Source organism: Chrysemys picta, chromosome 13 (assembly GCF_011386835.1).
Source record: "Chrysemys picta bellii isolate R12L10 chromosome 13, ASM1138683v2, whole genome shotgun sequence".
Taxonomy (NCBI): domain Eukaryota; kingdom Metazoa; phylum Chordata; order Testudines; family Emydidae; genus Chrysemys; species Chrysemys picta.
The window spans coordinates 17,823,463-17,843,501 of NC_088803.1; the positions used below are offsets into that span (position 1 = coordinate 17,823,463).

A 20,039-nucleotide genomic window follows, 5' to 3' on the forward strand; every position below is an offset into this window, starting at 1 on the left:
GGAGCAGGAGGTGCTCCGAGCTGGGACCAAGGGGTTCAGAGGACAGAAAGGGGATCAGGGCTGGGGCAGGGAGTTGGAGCATGGGACGGGGTCAGGAGTGCAGGCTCTGGGCAGTCCTTACCTCAAGCAGCTCCCAGAAGCAGCAGCATGTCCCCCTTCTGGCTCTTACATGGACGTGTGGTCAGGTGGCTCCGCGCGCTGCCCCATCCACAGGCACCACCCCCGCAGCTCCTGGAAGCAGCGGCATGTCCCCCCCTCCGATTCCTATGCAGAGGTGCGGCTCCATCCAGGCGGCTCTGCACACTGCCCCGTCCGCAGGGGCCACCCCTGCAGCTCCCATTGGCCGCGGTTCCCAGTCAGTGGGAGCTGCAGGGGTGGTGCTTGGGGCGTGGGAAGCGTGCGGAGCTCTCCGGCTGCCCCTATGCTTAGGAGCCGTAGGGGGGACATGCCAGTACTTTCGGGAGCCACGCAGAGCCATGGCACGCACGGAGCGGGGCAATCCCCTGACCCTGCTCCCCAGTGGGAGCTCGAGGGCTGGACTAAAAGGTCTGACAGTCTGGATGCAGCCCGCGGGTCGTAGTTTGCCCATTCCTGATCTAGGGTCAATGAAACACAAAGTCACTGAGTTGTCCCCCCGAATCACACAAGTTAAACACAAGGGACCAGATCCCCAGCTGGTGTAAATTTACTTCCATTGAAATCAATGGGACCAAGTCCCACAGGGGTGTAAATCAGCAGAGTTCCACTGAAATTAATTGAGGTATGCCAATTTGAAGAGTTGGTGCTATTCTTGTAACCTAATAACTAGTAGCTGAAAACTCATGCTGTTTCCCGGGTGTAATTTGTAAAGTCATGTGTATAAAAAGCCAAAAAGTGCTGAGGACCTAAAAACTGGACAGCAGCAGACTGTGAATCTCAGTGATGGTTGAACCCGATGATATTCTGAACAAAGACTCCTCCACCATTCTTGTAGCTGTTTCCATCACTTCACGATGACTCAACAGACATTCTAGACTTCAGAGTGATGTTTGGGTTTATTGTGTGCTGTTTGTGTTGCTGTGTGTGGGTTGTATTGTGCTGGGAGAGTAGTGTAGATTTGTGCAGATGGCGAGTGAGGGGTGTGTGCTGCCGTGAGGGGCTATATAGAGTCAGTCTGGATTTACACAGCTGTAAATGGGACCCTACATGCCTCATCCTGAAAGGATCATTCCATTTATATTAACCTGTGATGCTCTTCTGTTTCCCTAGTATACCACATATCAGCTGGCCCTCAAGCCAGCCTGTAAGGTAAGGACACCTTTTACCTAAATCCAGCTCTCCCATAGCTGTGTTCTGTATTTATCTTCACCACTGTTGTGCTATGGCATGACTAGGGGCCTTCTACTACCCTCATGCATGTTAAGTAGTAACTAGAGTGGAGCAAAATTCGGAGTTCCTATCCTGTGGGGAATTCCCACATTCCAACATTTATTTTTGTTCCAAAATAGGACAAAATATTTGAAATTTTCTGCAGAACACAAATAAAAAATATCAATTTGCAAATGTCAAAACATTTTATCTTGACTTTTTCTGATGAAACAAAACATTTTGACCTTCCTGAAATAGAAGCAATTCATTCTGGTTTGTTGAAGCACATTTCAACATTAAACTACCTTTCCCTGTTGTCCAACGGGAGTTGTTGGTCCAGCCCACGTTCTCTCCTAGGAGCCTGGCTCCATGGGCAGACTAATCCTACTGGTTTGTGATAATTCCTTTAGGAAGAAAAATCTCATAGACACAGATGAGGATGTGTCGTCACTACAGCGACTACTGTGGCACAGGTATGGCTGTGCCGTTGTAGCACTGTAGTGTAGACTTTTCTTAATTTGATGGAATTTCTCTCGATGCTGTTAATCCATCTATCCAAGAGGTGGTAGCTTGGTTAATAGAAGAATTCTTCTGTCACCCTAGCCGTGTCTGACCAGGCATTAGACCAACTTACGTATATCACACAGGATGTGAAATTTTTCTCAGCCCTGAGTGACGTAGCTCGGTTGATCTAATGTTTAAGTGCACACCAGACCTGCCTGACACTTTGATTCAGGGTTCAGTTTTCTAAAGTCAACCCTAATTTCAGCTGCCTGTGATTTTTGGACTCAACTTTAGATAACATGGACATGGCTGTAAAACAAGCTGAGTACCCCATCATGGAAGATAAAAAGTCAATGAGAGCTGAGTGTGCTTTTCCTCCCTTAAAAATATAACAAGACTTAGGTTCTCAAAGCTGCCCCAGGGATCTTGGTACCTCATGGGGGCAAAAATAGGAGCTCTGTCTATCTCTCCCACTGTGGAATGTGGGCCTTTTTTCCCACTCAAATTTACAGGCTGCAATTTTCAAAGCCAACCAAGGGAGTTGGACCCACACAATTCCTGTTGAAAAGAATGGGAGAATTGCCTAGCACTTTAGGGACCCACTCTTGACTGGCTCTTAGGCACTTCTGAAATAAACATGTTAACTACAAATATGGCAGGCTTTGAAAATCCTGGCCAAGGTGACTACAACTGTTCATCCTAAAATTAAGGCCCCCCACAAAAAAAATAAATTAAATGATCAGAATGTATTTTTGAAAAGTTTGTGCTTATTGGGCTAGATCAGGGGTAATCAATTATTCTTTGTCAAGGTCCAAGTTTCTTGACAAAAGTATAGTCAAGGTCCAGAGTCCAGAGAAAAGAATACAAAAATAATAACAATAATAAGAATTATAATAACTAAACAAATGTCATGGTCCTTTTAAAAGTGTTTGGAGGTCTGGTGTTTGCATGCTGTCTGCCTATTGACTACAGCTGGGCTAGAACCTCAGCCAGTGCAAATCACATGGATGTTGATGGATTGGCACTGATTGACACAAGCTGAGGATCTGGTCCATTGATGCTAAGAGAGTAATGAAACAACTCTGATTTCTTTCTCATTCATAGACAAGTTGACCTAGATGAGACCTCCTTGGTGATTTCACGGTATGGATTCATTAATATGTAGCAAAATAAGCAGCTGAGATTGTGGCCATGGCAAATGAAGCAAAGAAGATCGATGCATGTCCAGCCTGATCTATGAATTGTGTATTAATTATATTGATTCTTTAAAAATTCCCAGTTATCACTCTGAGGTTCAACAGGTTCTGGTCCCAGAATTATTAAAATTACTCTTCATTTGGGAACCCCAATGTGCACAGTTGCAACACTCAGACTTTAGGAACCCTCTGTATTTGTAATAATTTATTAATACATTTAGCAAAGTCACACACACTCTAACCCAAGAAAGTAGATAGAGGTACTACAGAATGTCCATCAGAACATCCATACTCACACCATCCCTTGCAGAACAACCGGAAATATTAGCCATTATCTTCCTCATCACCATCACCTGTGGCCATCATCCCTGCACCACCCAAGGGCTACATCTCTCTCTCCTCCTGCCCACAGACTGGGATACAATTTTTATAATATGTTACACTGACACCACTATGTCTAATGCATATTCAGTGAGGGGTTGTCCTCTCCTTCCTTATTTTTATTTCTCACTAGCTTGTGCTAATCCCTTTAGGAAGATAAAGCTCATAGCCACTGATGTGTGTATGTCTTCACTACAGCAACTACTGTGGCACATCTATGGGTGTGCCATTGTAGCACCATAGGATATATCAGGGATTGGCAACCTTTGGCACGCGGTTCGCCAGGGTAAGCACCCTGGCTGGCCGGGCTGGTTTGTTTACCTGCTGTGTCTGCAGGTTTGGCCGATCACGGCTCCCACTGGCCGCCGTTCACCGCTCCAGGCCAATGGGGGCTGCGGGAAGCAGCGTGGGCCGAGGGAAGTGCTGGCCGCAGCTTCCCGCTGCCCCCATTGGCCTGTAGCAGTGAACGGTGGCCAGTGGGAGCCGCGATCGGCCAAACCTGCGGACGCGGCAGGTAAACAAACCAGCCCGGCCAACCAGGGTACTTACCCTGGCAAACCGTGTGCCAAAGGTTGCTGATCCCTGGTGTAGATATTTCTAGTGTAGACAGAAGGGGTTTTTCTGTTGACTTCATTAATCCACCTATCCAAAAAGTGGTAGCTAGGTTGGCAGAAGAATTCTTCCGTCAACCTAGCCATGTCTACATGAGTGTTAGACCAACTTACCTATATTGCACAGGATTTGAAATTTTTCACAGCCCTGAGCAACATAGCTGGGATGATCTAGTTTTTAAGTGTACACCAGGCCTGCCAGACACTTAGATTCAGGCCTCAGTTTTCTAAAGTTGACTTTAATTTCAGCTGCCTATGATTTTAGAGCTCAACTTTGCATAACCTGGGCACGTGTGTAAAACAAGCTGAGTAACCCACCAGGGAAAAAGAAGTCAGTGAGAGCTGTGTGTGCGTTTCACCCCTTAAAAATATAGCAAGTCTGAGGTTTCCAAAGCTGCCTCAGGGATCTGGGTATCTGATTGGGGCATAGATAGGAGCTTTATCCGCCTCTCCCACTGTGGAATATGGGCCTTTGCTCCCACTCAAATTTACAAGCTGCAATTTTCAAAGCCAACCAAGGGAGTTGGACCCACACAATTTCTGTTGAATGAATGGGAGAATTGCCTAGTACTTTGGGGGCCCTCTCATGGCTGGATCTTAGGCACTTCAAGAATAAACATCTTAAATACAAATACACATGGCTTTGAAAGTCCTGGCCTAGGTGACCAGGTGATCAACTGGGCATCCTAAAATTAAGGAACCCATAAAATAAATTAAATGATCAGAATGTATTTTTGAAAAGTTTAGCCTTATTGGGCTAGATCCTCAGCCGATGTAAATCACAGGGATGTCGATGGATTGGCACTGATTCACACCAGCCGAGGATCTGTTCCATAATTTCTGTGATGCTAAGAGAACAATGAAACATCTCTGGTTTCTTTCTCATTCCTAGACAAACTGACTTAAATGAGGCCTTCTCAGTGCTTCCAAGGTAAGGATGGGGTGTCCTGTGTTCATTAATATAAAGAAAATAGACAGCTGAGATTGTGGTCATAGCAAACAAAGCAAAGAAAATTGATGCAGGTGTAGCCTGGTGTCGTTATGTAGAAAATTCCACCTTACACACTCTATTCCCAGTTCCACAAAATTTATGGGTGACTGTTGGGGCATTTATCTTTGTCAAAGTTTACAGCCCTGAAGCTTTATGCTAACTCCTGAAGGCAATGTCTCACAGCATACAGGTTAGGCAAGGTATCAGTGTCTTACAGGAGAGAGTCCTGTAGGTTCCTTACCTTACTGCTAAATAAAATGCTAGCTCTGTGGGCTATACAGGCGATAAATATATGGAAAGACTGTGTCTAGGTAAGGTCTTGATAAAGTGGAAGGTGATTCTTCCCTGAGATCGTCTACTGTCTCCATATCTATTAATCATGTTTATGGTGGTTTCCAGATTGGGCCATAGAGATGAAGAACGTCTCTTTAATCAGTACCTTAAAAAGGAAATTACTCCCAGAATTAGTCTGTAACCCTTCTGCCCATCTGAGCTGGCAGCAACAAGGGCCAGGTTCAGTATCTAGGGGTTCCGTTTCAATAACACAATGCAAAACCAGCTCGAGCCCCCACCCAGTGACCTGGGACAATTACATACCACCCCCTGGGTCCCTTTAAGAGGCAATACTTCCCCTGTCACAAGCACAGAGTCTAAGTGTAGCAGAAAATGTTTAATAACATGAGGTAAACACATCAGAATTAAATTGGGAAAACACCACAAACAGGATTCATAACACAAACCATGAGCAAAAGACCCACCCCCAAAGTCCCAAAAGTCCAACACCCCAAAAGTCTCTGTCCCTGGTCAGTGCAGCTCCAGAGTTCAAAAGTTTGTCTGCAGAGTCTTACCCTCCTCTTCCCCCAGCCTGGGTGGAAATGGGGTGGGGGGGAAGAGAAAGGGGAACACAGGGTATCAAGGGGCACCTTACATGGTCCAAGGCCAACTGCCCTGCCTCTTCATGGGGTTCTGCTGCAGCCTTCACCGTGAGCCGCTCCTCCAGCTGTCCTTCAAAGTGCTCCGCTCACCATCCCGTGGGCTGCACCAACCGTCCCACAAACTGCTCTGCTAGCCACTTAGCAATAAAACTTCAGGCTCCCCCCACTAGTTAACACACCACTCAGTGATCTCAGCTCACAAAAGTCAATGAGAGCTGAGTGTGCTTTTCCTCCCTTAAAAATATAACAAGACTTAGGTTCTCAAAGCTGCCCCAGGGATCTTGGTACCTCATGGGGGCAAAAATAGGAGCTCTGTCTATCTCTCCCACTGTGGAATGTGGGCCTTTTTTCCCAGAAGCAGCGGCATGTCCCCCTTCTGGCTCTTACATGGACGTGTGGTCAGGTGGCTCCGCGCGCTGCCCCATCCACAGGCACCACCCCCGCAGCTCCTGGAAGCAGCGGCATGTCCCCCCCTCCGATTCCTATGCAGAGGTGCGGCTCCATCCAGGCGGCTCTGCACACTGCCCCGTCCGCAGGGGCCACCCCTGCAGCTCCCATTGGCCGCGGTTCCCAGTCAGTGGGAGCTGCAGGGGTGGTGCTTGGGGCGTGGGAAGCGTGCGGAGCTCTCCGGCTGCCCCTATGCTTAGGAGCCCTAGGGGGGACATGCCAGTACTTTCGGGAGCCACGCAGAGCCATGGCACGCACGGAGCGGGGCAATCCCCTGACCCTGCTCCCCAGTGGGAGCTCGAGGGCTGGACTAAAAGGTTTGACAGTCTGGATGCAGCCCGCGGGTCATAGTTTGCCCACTCCTGATCTAGGGTCAATGAAACACAAAGTCACTGAGTTGTCCCCCCGAATCACACAAGTTAAACACAAGGGACCAGATCCCCAGCTGGTGTAAATTTACTTCCATTGAAATCAATGGGACCAAGTCCCACAGGAGTGTAAATCAGCAGAGTTCCACTGAAATTAATTGAGGTATGCCAATTTGAAGAGTTGGTGCTATTCTTGTAACCTAATAACTAGTAGCTGAAAACTCATGCTGTTTCCCGGGTGTAATTCGTAAAGTCATGTGTATAAAAAGCCAAAAAGTGCTGAGGACCTAAAAACTGGACAGCAGCAGACTGTGAATCTCAGTGATGGTTGAACCCGATGATATTCTGAACAAAGACTCCTCCACCATTCTTGTAGCTGTTTCCATCACTTCACGATGACTCAACAGACATTCTAGACTTCAGAGTGATGTTTGGGTTTATTGTGTGCTGTTTGTGTTGCTGTGTGTGGGTTGTGTTGTGCTGGGAGAGTAGTGTAGATTTGTGCAGATGGCGAGTGAGGGGTGTGTGCTGCCGTGAGGGGCTATATAGAGTCAGTCTGGATTTACACAGCTGTAAATGGGACCCTACATGCCTCATCCTGAAAGGATCATTCCATTTATATTAACCTGTGATGCTCTTCTGTTTCCCTAGTATACCACATATCAGCCGGCCCTCAAGCCAGCCTGTAAGGTAAGGACACCTTTTACCTAAATCCAGCTCTCCCATAGCTGTGTTCTGTATTTATCTTCACCACTGTTGTGCTATGGCTTGACTAGGGGCCTTCTACTACCCTCATGCATGTTAAGTAGTAACTAGAGTGGAGCAAAATTCGGAGTTCCTATCCTGTGGGGAATTCCCACATTCCAACATTTATTTTTGTTCCAAAATAGGACAAAATATTTGAAATTTTCTGCAGAACACAAATAAAAAATATCAATTTGCAAATGTCAAAACATTTTATCTTGACTTTTTCTGATGAAACAAAACATTTTGACCTTCCTGAAATAGAAGCAATTCATTCTGGTTTGTTGAAGCACATTTCAACATTAAACTACCTTTCCCTGTTGTCCAACGGGAGTTGTTGGTCCAGCCCACGTTCTCTCCTAGGAGCCTGGCTCCATGGGCAGACTAATCCTACTGGTTTGTGATAATCCCTTTAGGAAGAAAAATCTCATAGACACAGATGAGGATGTGTCGTCACTACAGCGACTACTGTGGCACAGGTATGGCTGTGCCGTTGTAGCACTGTAGTGTAGACTTTTCTTAATTTGATGGAATTTCTCTCGATGCTGTTAATCCATCTATCCAAGAGGTGGTAGCTTGGTTAATAGAAGAATTCTTCTGTCACCCTAGCCGTGTCTGACCAGGCATTAGACCAACTTACGTATATCACACAGGATGTGAAATTTTTCTCAGCCCTGAGTGACGTAGCTCGGTTGATCTAATGTTTAAGTGCACACCAGACCTGCCTGACACTTTGATTCAGGGTTCAGTTTTCTAAAGTCAACCCTAATTTCAGCTGCCTGTGATTTTTGGACTCAACTTTAGATAACATGGACATGGCTGTAAAACAAGCTGAGTACCCCATCATGGAAGATAAAAAGTCAATGAGAGCTGAGTGTGCTTTTCCTCCCTTAAAAATATAACAAGACTTAGGTTCTCAAAGCTGCCCCAGGGATCTTGGTACCTCATGGGGGCAAAAATAGGAGCTCTGTCTATCTCTCCCACTGTGGAATGTGGACCTTTTTTCCCACTCAAATTTACAGGCTGCAATTTTCAAAGCCAACCAAGGGAGTTGGACCCACACAATTCCTGTTGAAAAGAATGGGAGAATTGCCTAGCACTTTAGGGACCCACTCTTGACTGGCTCTTAGGCACTTCTGAAATAAACATGTTAACTACAAATATGGCAGGCTTTGAAAATCCTGGCCAAGGTGACTACAACTGTTCATCCTAAAATTAAGGCCCCCCACAAAAAAAATAAATTAAATGATCAGAATGTATTTTTGAAAAGTTTGTGCTTATTGGGCTAGATCAGGGGTAATCAATTATTCTTTGTCAAGGTCCAAGTTTCTTGACAAAAGTATAGTCAAGGTCCAGAGTCCAGAGAAAAGAATACAAAAATAATAACAATAATAAGAATTATAATAACTAAACAAATGTCATGGTCCTTTTAAAAGTGTTTGGAGGTCTGGTGTTTGCATGCTGTCTGCCTATTGACTACAGCTGGGCTAGAACCTCAGCCAGTGCAAATCACATGGATGTCGATGGATTGGCACTGATTGACACAAGCTGAGGATCTGGTCCATTGATGCTAAGAGAGTAATGAAACAACTCTGATTTCTTTCTCATTCATAGACAAGTTGACCTAGATGAGACCTCCTTGGTGATTTCACGGTATGGATTCATTAATATGTAGCAAAATAAGCAGCTGAGATTGTGGCCATGGCAAATGAAGCAAAGAAGATCGATGCATGTCCAGCCTGATCTATGAATTGTGTATTAATTATATTGATTCTTTAAAAATTCCCAGTTATCACTCTGAGGTTCAACAGGTTCTGGTCCCAGAATTATTAAAATTACTCTTCATTTGGGAAATATTAGCCATTATCTTCCTCATCACCATCACCTGTGGCCATCATCCCTGCACCACCCAAGGGCTACATCTCTCTCTCCTCCTGCCCACAGACTGGGATACAATTTTTATAATATGTTACACTGACACCACTATGTCTAATGCATATTCAGTGAGGGGTTGTCCTCTCCTTCCTTATTTTTATTTCTCACTAGCTTGTGCTAATCCCTTTAGGAAGATAAAGCTCATAGCCACTGATGTGTGTATGTCTTCACTACAGCAACTACTGTGGCACATCTATGGGTGTGCCATTGTAGCACCATAGGATATATCAGGGATTGGCAACCTTTGGCACGCGGTTCGCCAGGGTAAGCACCCTGGCTGGCCGGGCTGGTTTGTTTACCTGCTGTGTCTGCAGGTTTGGCCGATCACGGCTCCCACTGGCCGCCGTTCACCGCTCCAGGCCAATGGGGGCTGCGGGAAGCAGCGTGGGCCGAGGGAAGTGCTGGCCGCAGCTTCCCGCTGCCCCCATTGGCCTGTAGCAGTGAACGGTGGCCAGTGGGAGCCGCGATCGGCCAAACCTGCGGACGCGGCAGGTAAACAAACCAGCCCGGCCAACCAGGGTACTTACCCTGGCAAACCGTGTGCCAAAGGTTGCTGATCCCTGGTGTAGATATTTCTAGTGTAGACAGAAGGGGTTTTTCTGTTGACTTCATTAATCCACCTATCCAAAAAGTGGTAGCTAGGTTGGCAGAAGAATTCTTCCGTCAACCTAGCCATGTCTACATGAGTGTTAGACCAACTTACCTATATTGCACAGGATTTGAAATTTTTCACAGCCCTGAGCAACATAGCTGGGATGATCTAGTTTTTAAGTGTACACCAGGCCTGCCAGACACTTAGATTCAGGCCTCAGTTTTCTAAAGTTGACTTTAATTTCAGCTGCCTATGATTTTAGGGCTCAACTTTGCATAACCTGGGCACGTGTGTAAAACAAGCTGAGTAACCCACCAGGGAAAAAGAAGTCAGTGAGAGCTGTGTGTGCGTTTCACCCCTTAAAAATATAGCAAGTCTGAGGTTTCCAAAGCTGCCTCAGGGATCTGGGTATCTGATTGGGGCATAGATAGGAGCTTTATCCGCCTCTCCCACTGTGGAATATGGGCCTTTGCTCCCACTCAAATTTACAAGCTGCAATTTTCAAAGCCAACCAAGGGAGTTGGACCCACACAATTTCTGTTGAATGAATGGGAGAATTGCCTAGTACTTTGGGGGCCCTCTCATGGCTGGATCTTAGGCACTTCAAGAATAAACATCTTAAATACAAATACACATGGCTTTGAAAGTCCTGGCCTAGGTGACCAGGTGATCAACTGGGCATCCTAAAATTAAGGAACCCATAAAATAAATTAAATGATCAGAATGTATTTTTGAAAAGTTTAGCCTTATTGGGCTAGATCCTCAGCCGATGTAAATCACAGGGATGTCGATGGATTGGCACTGATTCACACCAGCCGAGGATCTGTTCCATAATTTCTGTGATGCTAAGAGAACAATGAAACATCTCTGGTTTCTTTCTCATTCCTAGACAAACTGACTTAAATGAGGCCTTCTCAGTGCTTCCAAGGTAAGGATGGGGTGTCCTGTGTTCATTAATATAAAGAAAATAGACAGCTGAGATTGTGGTCATAGCAAACAAAGCAAAGAAAATTGATGCAGGTGTAGCCTGGTGTCGTTATGTAGAAAATTCCACCTTACACACTCTATTCCCAGTTCCACAAAATTTATGGGTGACTGTTGGGGCATTTATCTTTGTCAAAGTTTACAGCCCTGAAGCTTTATGCTAACTCCTGAAGGCAATGTCTCACAGCATACAGGTTAGGCAAGGTATCAGTGTCTTACAGGAGAGAGTCCTGTAGGTTCCTTACCTTACTGCTAAATAAAATGCTAGCTCTGTGGGCTATACAGGCGATAAATATATGGAAAGACTGTGTCTAGGTAAGGTCTTGATAAAGTGGAAGGTGATTCTTCCCTGAGATCGTCTACTGTCTCCATATCTATTAATCATGTTTATGGTGGTTTCCAGATTGGGCCATAGAGATGAAGAACGTCTCTTTAATCAGTACCTTAAAAAGGAAATTACTCCCAGAATTAGTCTGTAACCCTTCTGCCCATCTGAGCTGGCAGCAACAAGGGCCAGGTTCAGTATCTAGGGGTTCCGTTTCAATAACACAATGCAAAACCAGCTCGAGCCCCCACCCAGTGACCTGGGACAATTACATACCACCCCCTGGGTCCCTTTAAGAGGCAATACTTCCCCTGTCACAAGCACAGAGTCTAAGTGTAGCAGAAAATGTTTAATAACATGAGGTAAACACATCAGAATTAAATTGGGAAAACACCACAAACAGGATTCATAACACAAACCATGAGCAAAAGACCCACCCCCAAAGTCCCAAAAGTCCAACACCCCAAAAGTCTCTGTCCCTGGTCAGTGCAGCTCCAGAGTTCAAAAGTTTGTCTGCAGAGTCTTACTCCCCTCTTCCCCCAGCCTGGGTGGAAATGGGGTGGGGGGGAAGAGAAAGGGGAACACAGGGTATCAAGGGGCACCTTACATGGTCCAAGGCCAACTGCCCTGCCTCTTCATGGGGTTCTGCTGCAGCCTTCACCGTGAGCCGCTCCTCCAGCTGTCCTTCAAAGTGCTCCGCTCACCATCCCGTGGGCTGCACCAACCGTCCCACAAACTGCTCTGCTAGCCACTTAGCAATAAAACTTCAGGCTCCCCCCACTAGTTAACACACCACTCAGTGATCTCAGCTCACAATAGGGGGAGCCCCAGTGCTGGTGCACCATTGGCCCAAAATGAATTCAGTATAGCAGCCTGTAACTAGACTCTTAATAGAAACAAAATTAACTCTGCTATTTAACAGTGGAGAAAGGAAGTGGTGCAATTGGTATTCCTGGCCCCCAAAAGGGGCCCATACTATCATTTACAAATATCTAACCCCCAACCTCTCTCAATTCTCTGGGTTTTGGAACCCATGCCCCTTGTCTAGCAAGTGCTACTTAGTTAATGGTGAGTCCCTTTGTCATATAACAGTTCCACTGGCCTTGATTCACATAATCAGGGTAACAACACTTTATTCTTCCTGCCCCAATAACAGAGGAACTGGGGATCCCACACCAGCCAAAGTAACCACTTTCAGTTGCTGTGGGCTCATGCTAGGTGGGTAGGTGTGCCTATGCAAACAAGATCAGCCCCTGAAGTTCTTTTCCACACTCGCTATAATTCACCACCAGATGTCAGGGTGGAGCTCATCCCGACTCTGCTTATAAGTCTATGTTGAATACAACTCTACCATACTCATTTTTTCTAGTGCCTGTTATATGGTATAGATGCCCATTTCTAATTCATTCTTTTTGATCATTATGGAAGGTTAAAGATACTAAATACATACAGTTATATCACAGTAATTCATGTCTTCTTTCAACAGAATGTCATATCCTCAGCCATTTGTGGACAAGCCTCAGTAAGTCTCCCCATCTCACATTTTGTTTTAAATTGGATAAATATTTTTAAAAAATTAAACAGGAAAAAAACATGATAGTTATATGTAGACCAGATTATTGCTCAGCAATTACAGGGATAAGAACCACTCTAAGAAGCTAAAGAGTTAGCCCTGCCAACATAATAAATTAGATAGGGAAGTCTCAGAATTATTTCAGTTCAGTTTTGTGACAACTGCCAGTTTGTTTAACAGTGACTTTTTTCAGTAGAACATACTATTAAGTGCAAAAAATCTATTTTCACTTAAAGGAGGTTTTTTTAAGGGGAAAAATACAACTTTTTGTCATTTTACGTATTAGAATTTGATCTGGCTTCCTATGTAAATCATTTAACATTTCCACTTGTCACGATGCATAAAAAAAATCATCTCATTTGGATTTTCAAGGGTGCTATGCAGTCAAACCCCTGTGTTTTTATATGACTCAAATGTTTCACTCCCCTCTGTTCTTTGTAAATTGATAGAATATCAGGGTTGGAAGGGACCTCAGGAGGTCATCTAGTCCAAACCCCTGCTCAAAGCAGGACCAATCGCCAACTAAATCATCCCAGCCAGGGCTTTGTCAAGCCGGACCTTTAAAACCTCTAAAAAAGGAGATTCCACCACCTCCCTAGGTAACCCATTCCAGTGCTTCACCACCCTCCTAGTGAAAAAGTTTTTCCTAATATCCAACCTAAACCTCCCCCACTGCAACTTGAGACAATTACTCCCTGTTCTGTCATCTGCTACCACTGAGAACAGTCTAGATCCATCCTCTTTGGAACCCCATTTCTGGTAGTTAAAACAGCTATCAAATCCCCCCTCATTCTTCTCTTCTGCAGATTAAATAATCCCAGTTCCCTCAGCCTCTCCTCATAAGTCATGTGCTCCAGCCATTGTGAACATTAACCATTGTTTCTGAGTGACAAAACATCCTGGAATGAAATTGTGAATATGTTTGTGTGAAAAGTCATGAAGTTTGCCATTATTTGCTCTCCGCTGCATCATGTGCTCAGATCTATAGGAGAAAATGTACAACTTGAGTTGGTTGGTAGGTAGATACAATTGTCACTTATGGATAAATTGCTCCATAATTTACCCAAAGAGGGTCACTGGCACCTTCTCCTGAAGCGTCTACTGCTAGCCAATGACAGAGAGGGGATATCAGGCCCTATAGTCTGATTCAGTCTAGCCGTTACTGAGTTTTTTCTCTCATTTCGTGCAGGAGAACTGATGTCTTACTGATGTCCCCCTGGCTGGCTCCTATCATGTGGGAAGGCACCTTCAACAGAGACATCCTGAATGCCCAGTACAGACAAAAAAAATTCGTTGTCGGAGTGGCCACGTTTGCAGTTAAAAAGTACGACTTCCCTTCCACAATCCGAGGCCTGGTCCACACTAACCCCCCCCACTTTGAACAAAGGTACGCAACTTCAGCTACGTTAATAACGTAGCTGAAGTCGAAGTACCTTAGTTTGAACTTACCGCAGGTCCAGACATGGCAGGCAGGCTCCCCCGTCGACTCCGCGTACTCCTCTCGCGGAGCAGGAGTACCGGCGTCAACGGCGAGCACTTCCGGGATCGATCCGGGATCGATTTATCGTGTCTAGACAAGACGCAATAAATCAATCCCAGAAGATCGATTGCTTACCGCCGGACCCGGAAGTAAGTATAGACCTACCCCAAGACCTGTGTCACTACGCCTAGCTGTGCTGCACTATGGAGCATGATAGACATCCTTGAAAGGCTCCCTATAATGATCCTAGCTCTATTGCACTGCGTACTGAGGCCTTGTCTACACCACACGGCTAAATCGGCGCTGCTGTCATTGATGCAGCGGTGTCAACGTCTGTAATCCACCTCAATGTGAGGCAGAGGCTATTTCAACTTAAGTTACAGTACTTACGTAACTTGACTAGCGTAACTGAGTTTGACTTATAGTGTTAGTGTAGACCAGGCCTGTGGCTGGGGTGTGCAGATAGCCATTAAAGCACAGAGACACTGGGACTATGTCTACACTACCGCGGTAAGTCAACCTATGCTATGGAACTCCAGCTACGTGATTAACGTAGCTGGAGTCGACGTACCTTAGGTCGAGTTACTGCGGGATCTACACTGCGGGGGGTCGACGGGAGAAATTCTCCCATCGACTTATCTTACTCTTCTCATCGGGGGTAGAGTACAAGGGTCGACTGGAGAACAATCTACAGTCGATTTGGCGGGTCATTACTAGACCCGCTAAATCGACCACTGGTGGATCAATCTCAGAGCGTCGATCCGGGCTGTAGTGTAGACCTGCCCTGGGATTCATGAACTGGGGTCCACCCACTCCTTATCAGATAGCACTGGTCTCACTAACCCATTTCAACAGGCCGTAGGGCCACAAAAGAAAATATCTGGAATGCTTAAGCCCTAAGATAAAATTGTTAAAGGGAGGATCCTGTGTGCAGTAACTCAGCTCCTACTATGAAAGGAACTGGAGGCCTATATTTAAAACAATGATTATTTTTTAAGGCTCGGGATTTCAACAAGGCCTTAATGGCCAGATTTTTAAAGGAATTTAGGCACCTAACCCCAATTGATTTCAGTGGGAGTTAGGGACCTAAATAACTTTGAAGACCAGACCCTAAGGGAATTAAGAAGATGCCAAATCAAATTGCAAGTAAACTATTATTATCATGGCAGTCTAGGTGCCCCACTCAAGGACCAGGAACCCAATTGCCTCAGGACACTCCCTCTGGGCTGTGGGAGACCCTCTAGTTCATGTCCCCATTCTGCTTCAGGAGGAGGAGGAGGAGAAGAGATTTGAACAGGGATCTGCCAACTTTCTGGTCAATGCCTGAACCACTGGGCTGTGGGACATTCTGATGTGGAGTGCCCTCAATCTGTCTTGTTGAAGCTGTTCCTTGTAGATTAAATAATTAGAGACTGAGCCAGAGAAAGCAAGCATGAGAATGTGGACTCATTGCCTGGGGTTGTTGTGAAGGCCAGAACTACAACAGGGTTCAAAAAAGAACAAGATATATTCATGGAGGATCGGTCCATCAACAGCTATTAGCCAGGATGGGCTGGGATTCAACCCCATTCTCTGAGTGTCCCTAGCCTCTAATTGCAAGAAACTGGGTGTGGATGAGGGGATGGATCACTCAGTGATTGTCTGTTCCATTCATTCCACACTGATAACTCATTGCATTCACTGTTGCACTCATTTTCCTTTCAGATACGTCCGGTTCATAGAAGGGTTTCTTGGCTCTGCCAACAAATTCTTCCTCTCTGGGCACAGGGTCAACTTCTATCTCTTCACTGACCACCCGGAGAAGGTCCCATCCATGAAGCTGGCCCCTGAGAAGAGTCTCTTCATCATCCCTGTCCAGAACTACTCACGGTGGCAGGACATCTCCATGAACCGCATGGACATCATCAGCAACCGCATCCGCACCCACTGGCACTACGAAGTAGACTACCTTTACTCCATGGACATCGACGTCCAGATGTTCGAGCACATCGGGGTGGAGATCATCGACACGCTTGTGGGGACCATCAGCTCCTGGCAATACACGAAGCCCCGGGATAGCAACTCCTATGAGAGACGTCCGGAGTCGCGAGCCGCCATCCCCAGTGGGGAAGGGGATTTCTACTATGCAGCCAGCTTCTACGGAGGGAGTGTGTCTGAAGTCTACAAGTTGACCACAGCCTGCTTCAAAGGGGTCACGGAGGACAGAGCCAATGGCATTGAAGCCAAATGGCACGAGGAAAGCCACCTGAATAAATACCTCCTGTACCACAAGCCCACACGCCTTCTGTCCCCAGAGTACTACTGGGATGAAGAGCTGCCCCGACCTCAAATCATCAGGGTGAAGAGATTGTCGTCAGTGCGCAAAGATCTGGAAGAAGTCAGGTCCTGAAGGAAGGAAGAGAAAGAGAAAGAGATGGATGGATGCTGTGACAGATATGGCAATCTCCTGCAATACCCTTGAAAAAAGCCTCATTGAATTAAGTATCTTTAAATCAATGACTCAAGCTTGTTGAATAACAGGCTCAATTGGAATTACTTAATCAAAGATTATCAATCAGAGATTTGTGCAGCACTGTACAGAATACAGAAAGAAATAGATTCTAGGGCTGTCGATCAAGTACAGTTAACTCACATGATTAACTGAAAAAAATTAGTCACAATTAAAATATATCACAATTAATTGCAGTTTTAATCGCACTGTTAAACAATAGAATACCAACTGAAATTGAATAAATATTTTTTCTACATTTTCAAATATATTGATTTCAATTACAACACAGAATACAAAGTATACAGAGCTCATTTCATCTTCTTTACCATGCATTGTGACAGGGGCAAGCCAGATGGCTACAGGAGAGTGTTCCTTTTTGAGTACTGGGACGTGGGCGAGCGCTGAAAGCCCCTCCTCCAGCCTAAGGAGGGGCTACTAAACCCAGAACCCAACTGAGTTCGGGGGACAACAAAGGCAACAACAGGAACAGGCATGGGGGTCAAAGGGCCAAAACTAAGGAACCAGAAGGGGACACCGAGCAGAGAACCCCGGACAGTGCCCCCTGCTCCTCGAAAACATCGAGAGAGCTGGCGGACGCTGCCCAGAGGAACTCTGCCCGGATATGTGAACGGATGAAAGAATGAAAAACGGCCCCACAGTCGCAGGGCCCGCCCCCGCCAACCTCCTCTCCCTGTTGTTACATATGGCCACCTTGGCCATGGCTAGGAGGAGGTTGACGAGGTGCTCCTGCAACTTCGTGAGGCCTCGGATCGGGTGTGCATAAAGAAATAAGTGCGGGGAAAAGTGCAGCCAGAACCTCAATAAGAGGTTCTGGAGGAGCCGGAAGAGGGGCTGCAGCCTGGCGCACTGAAGGTACGTGTGCGCCAGGGTCTCCCTCATGCCACAGAAGGGACAAGCTTCAGGGACAGTGGTAAACCGTGCCAAGTACACACCCGTGCTCACAGTTCCATGCAGGAGCTGCCAGCTGATATCCCCTGCGGGCCGCAGGACTAAGGTGGAATAGAAACTGGCCCACCGGGGTTCCCCACCCTCCACTGCTGGTAGAAGGTCCCGCCACTTGGTGTCTGGGTGGGACACGAGGGTGGGGTAATGAAGCATGTGCAGCATGAGCGCGTACAGATGGTCCCTTGGCGCGGTATGAAAACAAACCGGCTGCATGACATGCAGCTGGCTGGAGGTGCGGGGAGCGGGAGGCCGGGAAGGCTCACGGGGCGGGGGGCCGATGGAAAGATCCGGAGGGCCTGGAGTGAGGGGCGGGTGGGGCGCACCCTCTCGCAGGACCCGCTCGAGGAAAAACCGAGCCGTGGGAGGCAGGGCTGCCTCCACCTCCTGGAGTACGCACTGGGGGGTCGTAACAGTGGAGAACCCCATGCGCCGACCGAGCGCCTGGGGATCCACCCAACCCCCCCCCCCCCCGGTCGTAGTCCAGGAGGTCTCCGATCTTGGTGACTCTCGCCAGGACCAACCTCTGGCACACCAAGGAGGACTCCGCCACCTGCACACGAAGATGGGGATTGTATAACATGGGTTCCGCGAGGAGATCTACCCCCTCGGTGGCCACAAAGGACCTGGTTGCTGAAACAAGCAGCCAGGTCCGGAGAGGGTCCTTGTAAAAGACCGGCAGCTCAGAGAGGTCCCGCGGAATATCTCTCCGATGGAGAAAAAAGAGCTGCCGGTCGTGCCCCGTCGCCCAGCAGAGAAAGCACCGGGCCACCCCCGAAGAATAATAAACCCGGTACTGGGCCCCTCGATGGGGCACCAGAAAGGACCCCTCCAGAGCCTCCCCATCACGTGCCACTGGCGGAACTTGAACCTGCACCTGCTGGCGGAATGATAGAACGTGGCGGAGGGCGAGGTCCTTGCAGCCCAATGAAAGGGGGCTGGGGACGGACAGGGGCCTCCCCAGGGTGGAGAGGAATGGCAAAAGGGTGGCATGGGGAAGAAGGAAGGAACAGAGGAGAAAACCACCCGTACGCCCAGGTCCTCCAAAGGCTCGAGGGGGACGTGAATGCCCCCCGACCGCCAAGCCCCTCTCCACCGCCTCCTGGGCAGCGGCCTCCGGCGCCAGGAAGAACACCACCTTCCCAAACATCTTTGAGGCCGCCACCACGGCCGTGGGCCCCACAACCCGCGCCAACGTCCATGCTCCCTGGTGAGGGTGGGAAAGGGGCCACAGCCACCAGGAATGGTATTCCGGGAGACAGCTAGAGCAGACGGCGAGGCGGCGAGCGGAGGGGTCGCAGCCACCTGGGCGTGTGCACTGGGGGCCGAGGGAGCGGCACCCACAGAGCTGGTGGAGAGAACAACAGGCAAGGGAGAAAGGGGAGCTGTGGCCGTTGACGGGGCCGCAGCGGGAGAAGGAACCACTGTCACCGGGGGTTTCACCTTCCGGGCAGGGCCCTTGCCCTTTTTCGACCCTCAGCCCTTCCCCCCACCACCGGCCAAGGGAGCAGTCTCAGAAGTGGAGGCGGCCAAGGTCACGGCAGCAGCCGCGGCGGCGTCTCGGGAGCCCCTATCCGTGCCTGCCGGTGTCTCAATGGCAGCGATGGCAGGCAGCCCGGCAGCGGCAGTCAAGGCGGCCAACGCAAGGGAGGGTATGGGGAGGGGGACTGGAAGGGAACTGCAGGCAGGGGCGTCCAGGCAAGTCCCACCCCCTGAATCACCCACCACAGAAAGGGAGGGAAGGGGATGGCCACTAGGGCAGGGAAATGGAAGGAAGGAGAGGGAGGAGTGGGAGGGGAGGGAAGGGGAAGGGATGGGGGGGGGAGAACGACTACCACACCCCACCCACTAGGCTGAAAGCAGGGTGGAGGGGCGCCAACAGAAAGAGACAAAAGAAGACAAGGAACACAATTCCAGCACAAGATGAAAAAGAAACCGGCTCCCCCGGCTGCACTAAGGAAAGGAAGGGAAAAACTAAAACATCATAGGAAAGTGTGATGAAGGAGTCAATGAAAAAAAAAAGCGGGGGGGGAGAATCTCAAACGCCAACAGCAGAACGTGGGCACACAGGCAATGAGGGCTGACCTGGAGGGAGGGCAAGAAGCTTGGGGGCGGAATGCAGGGGAGGGCTAAATCAGGTGTGCCTCAGGCACGGAACAAAGAACAGGGCGG

General features: G+C 47.9%; 1 protein-coding gene across 47 annotated transcripts in view; it reads left to right on the forward strand.

Moving 5' to 3' along the window:
* LOC101953665 (histo-blood group ABO system transferase 1-like) overlaps positions 1–17,168 on the forward strand; it is a 50,614-nt gene extending 33,446 nt beyond the window's left edge. For 13 of the 47 annotated variants that reach the window (XM_065565494.1, XM_065565487.1, XM_065565493.1 and 10 more), the window contains 9 exons: positions 1,249–1,287; positions 2,956–2,994; positions 4,932–4,970; positions 7,432–7,470; positions 9,139–9,177; positions 10,941–10,979; positions 12,847–12,882; positions 14,123–14,257; positions 16,118–17,168. In XM_065565494.1, the coding sequence (XP_065421566.1) occupies positions 1,249–1,287; positions 2,956–2,994; positions 4,932–4,970; positions 7,432–7,470; positions 9,139–9,177; positions 10,941–10,979; positions 12,847–12,882; positions 14,123–14,257; positions 16,118–16,802 (1,090 nt within the window). In that variant the 3' untranslated portion in view covers positions 16,803–17,168. The remainder of the gene's footprint in view (positions 1–1,248; positions 1,288–2,955; positions 2,995–4,931; positions 4,971–7,431; positions 7,471–9,138; positions 9,178–10,940; positions 10,980–12,846; positions 12,883–14,122; positions 14,258–16,117) is intronic. The other 34 variants (XM_065565528.1, XM_024110311.3, XM_065565524.1 and 31 more) reach the window with 10 other exon arrangements.
* The last annotated feature ends 2,871 nt before the right edge of the window (positions 17,169–20,039 follow it).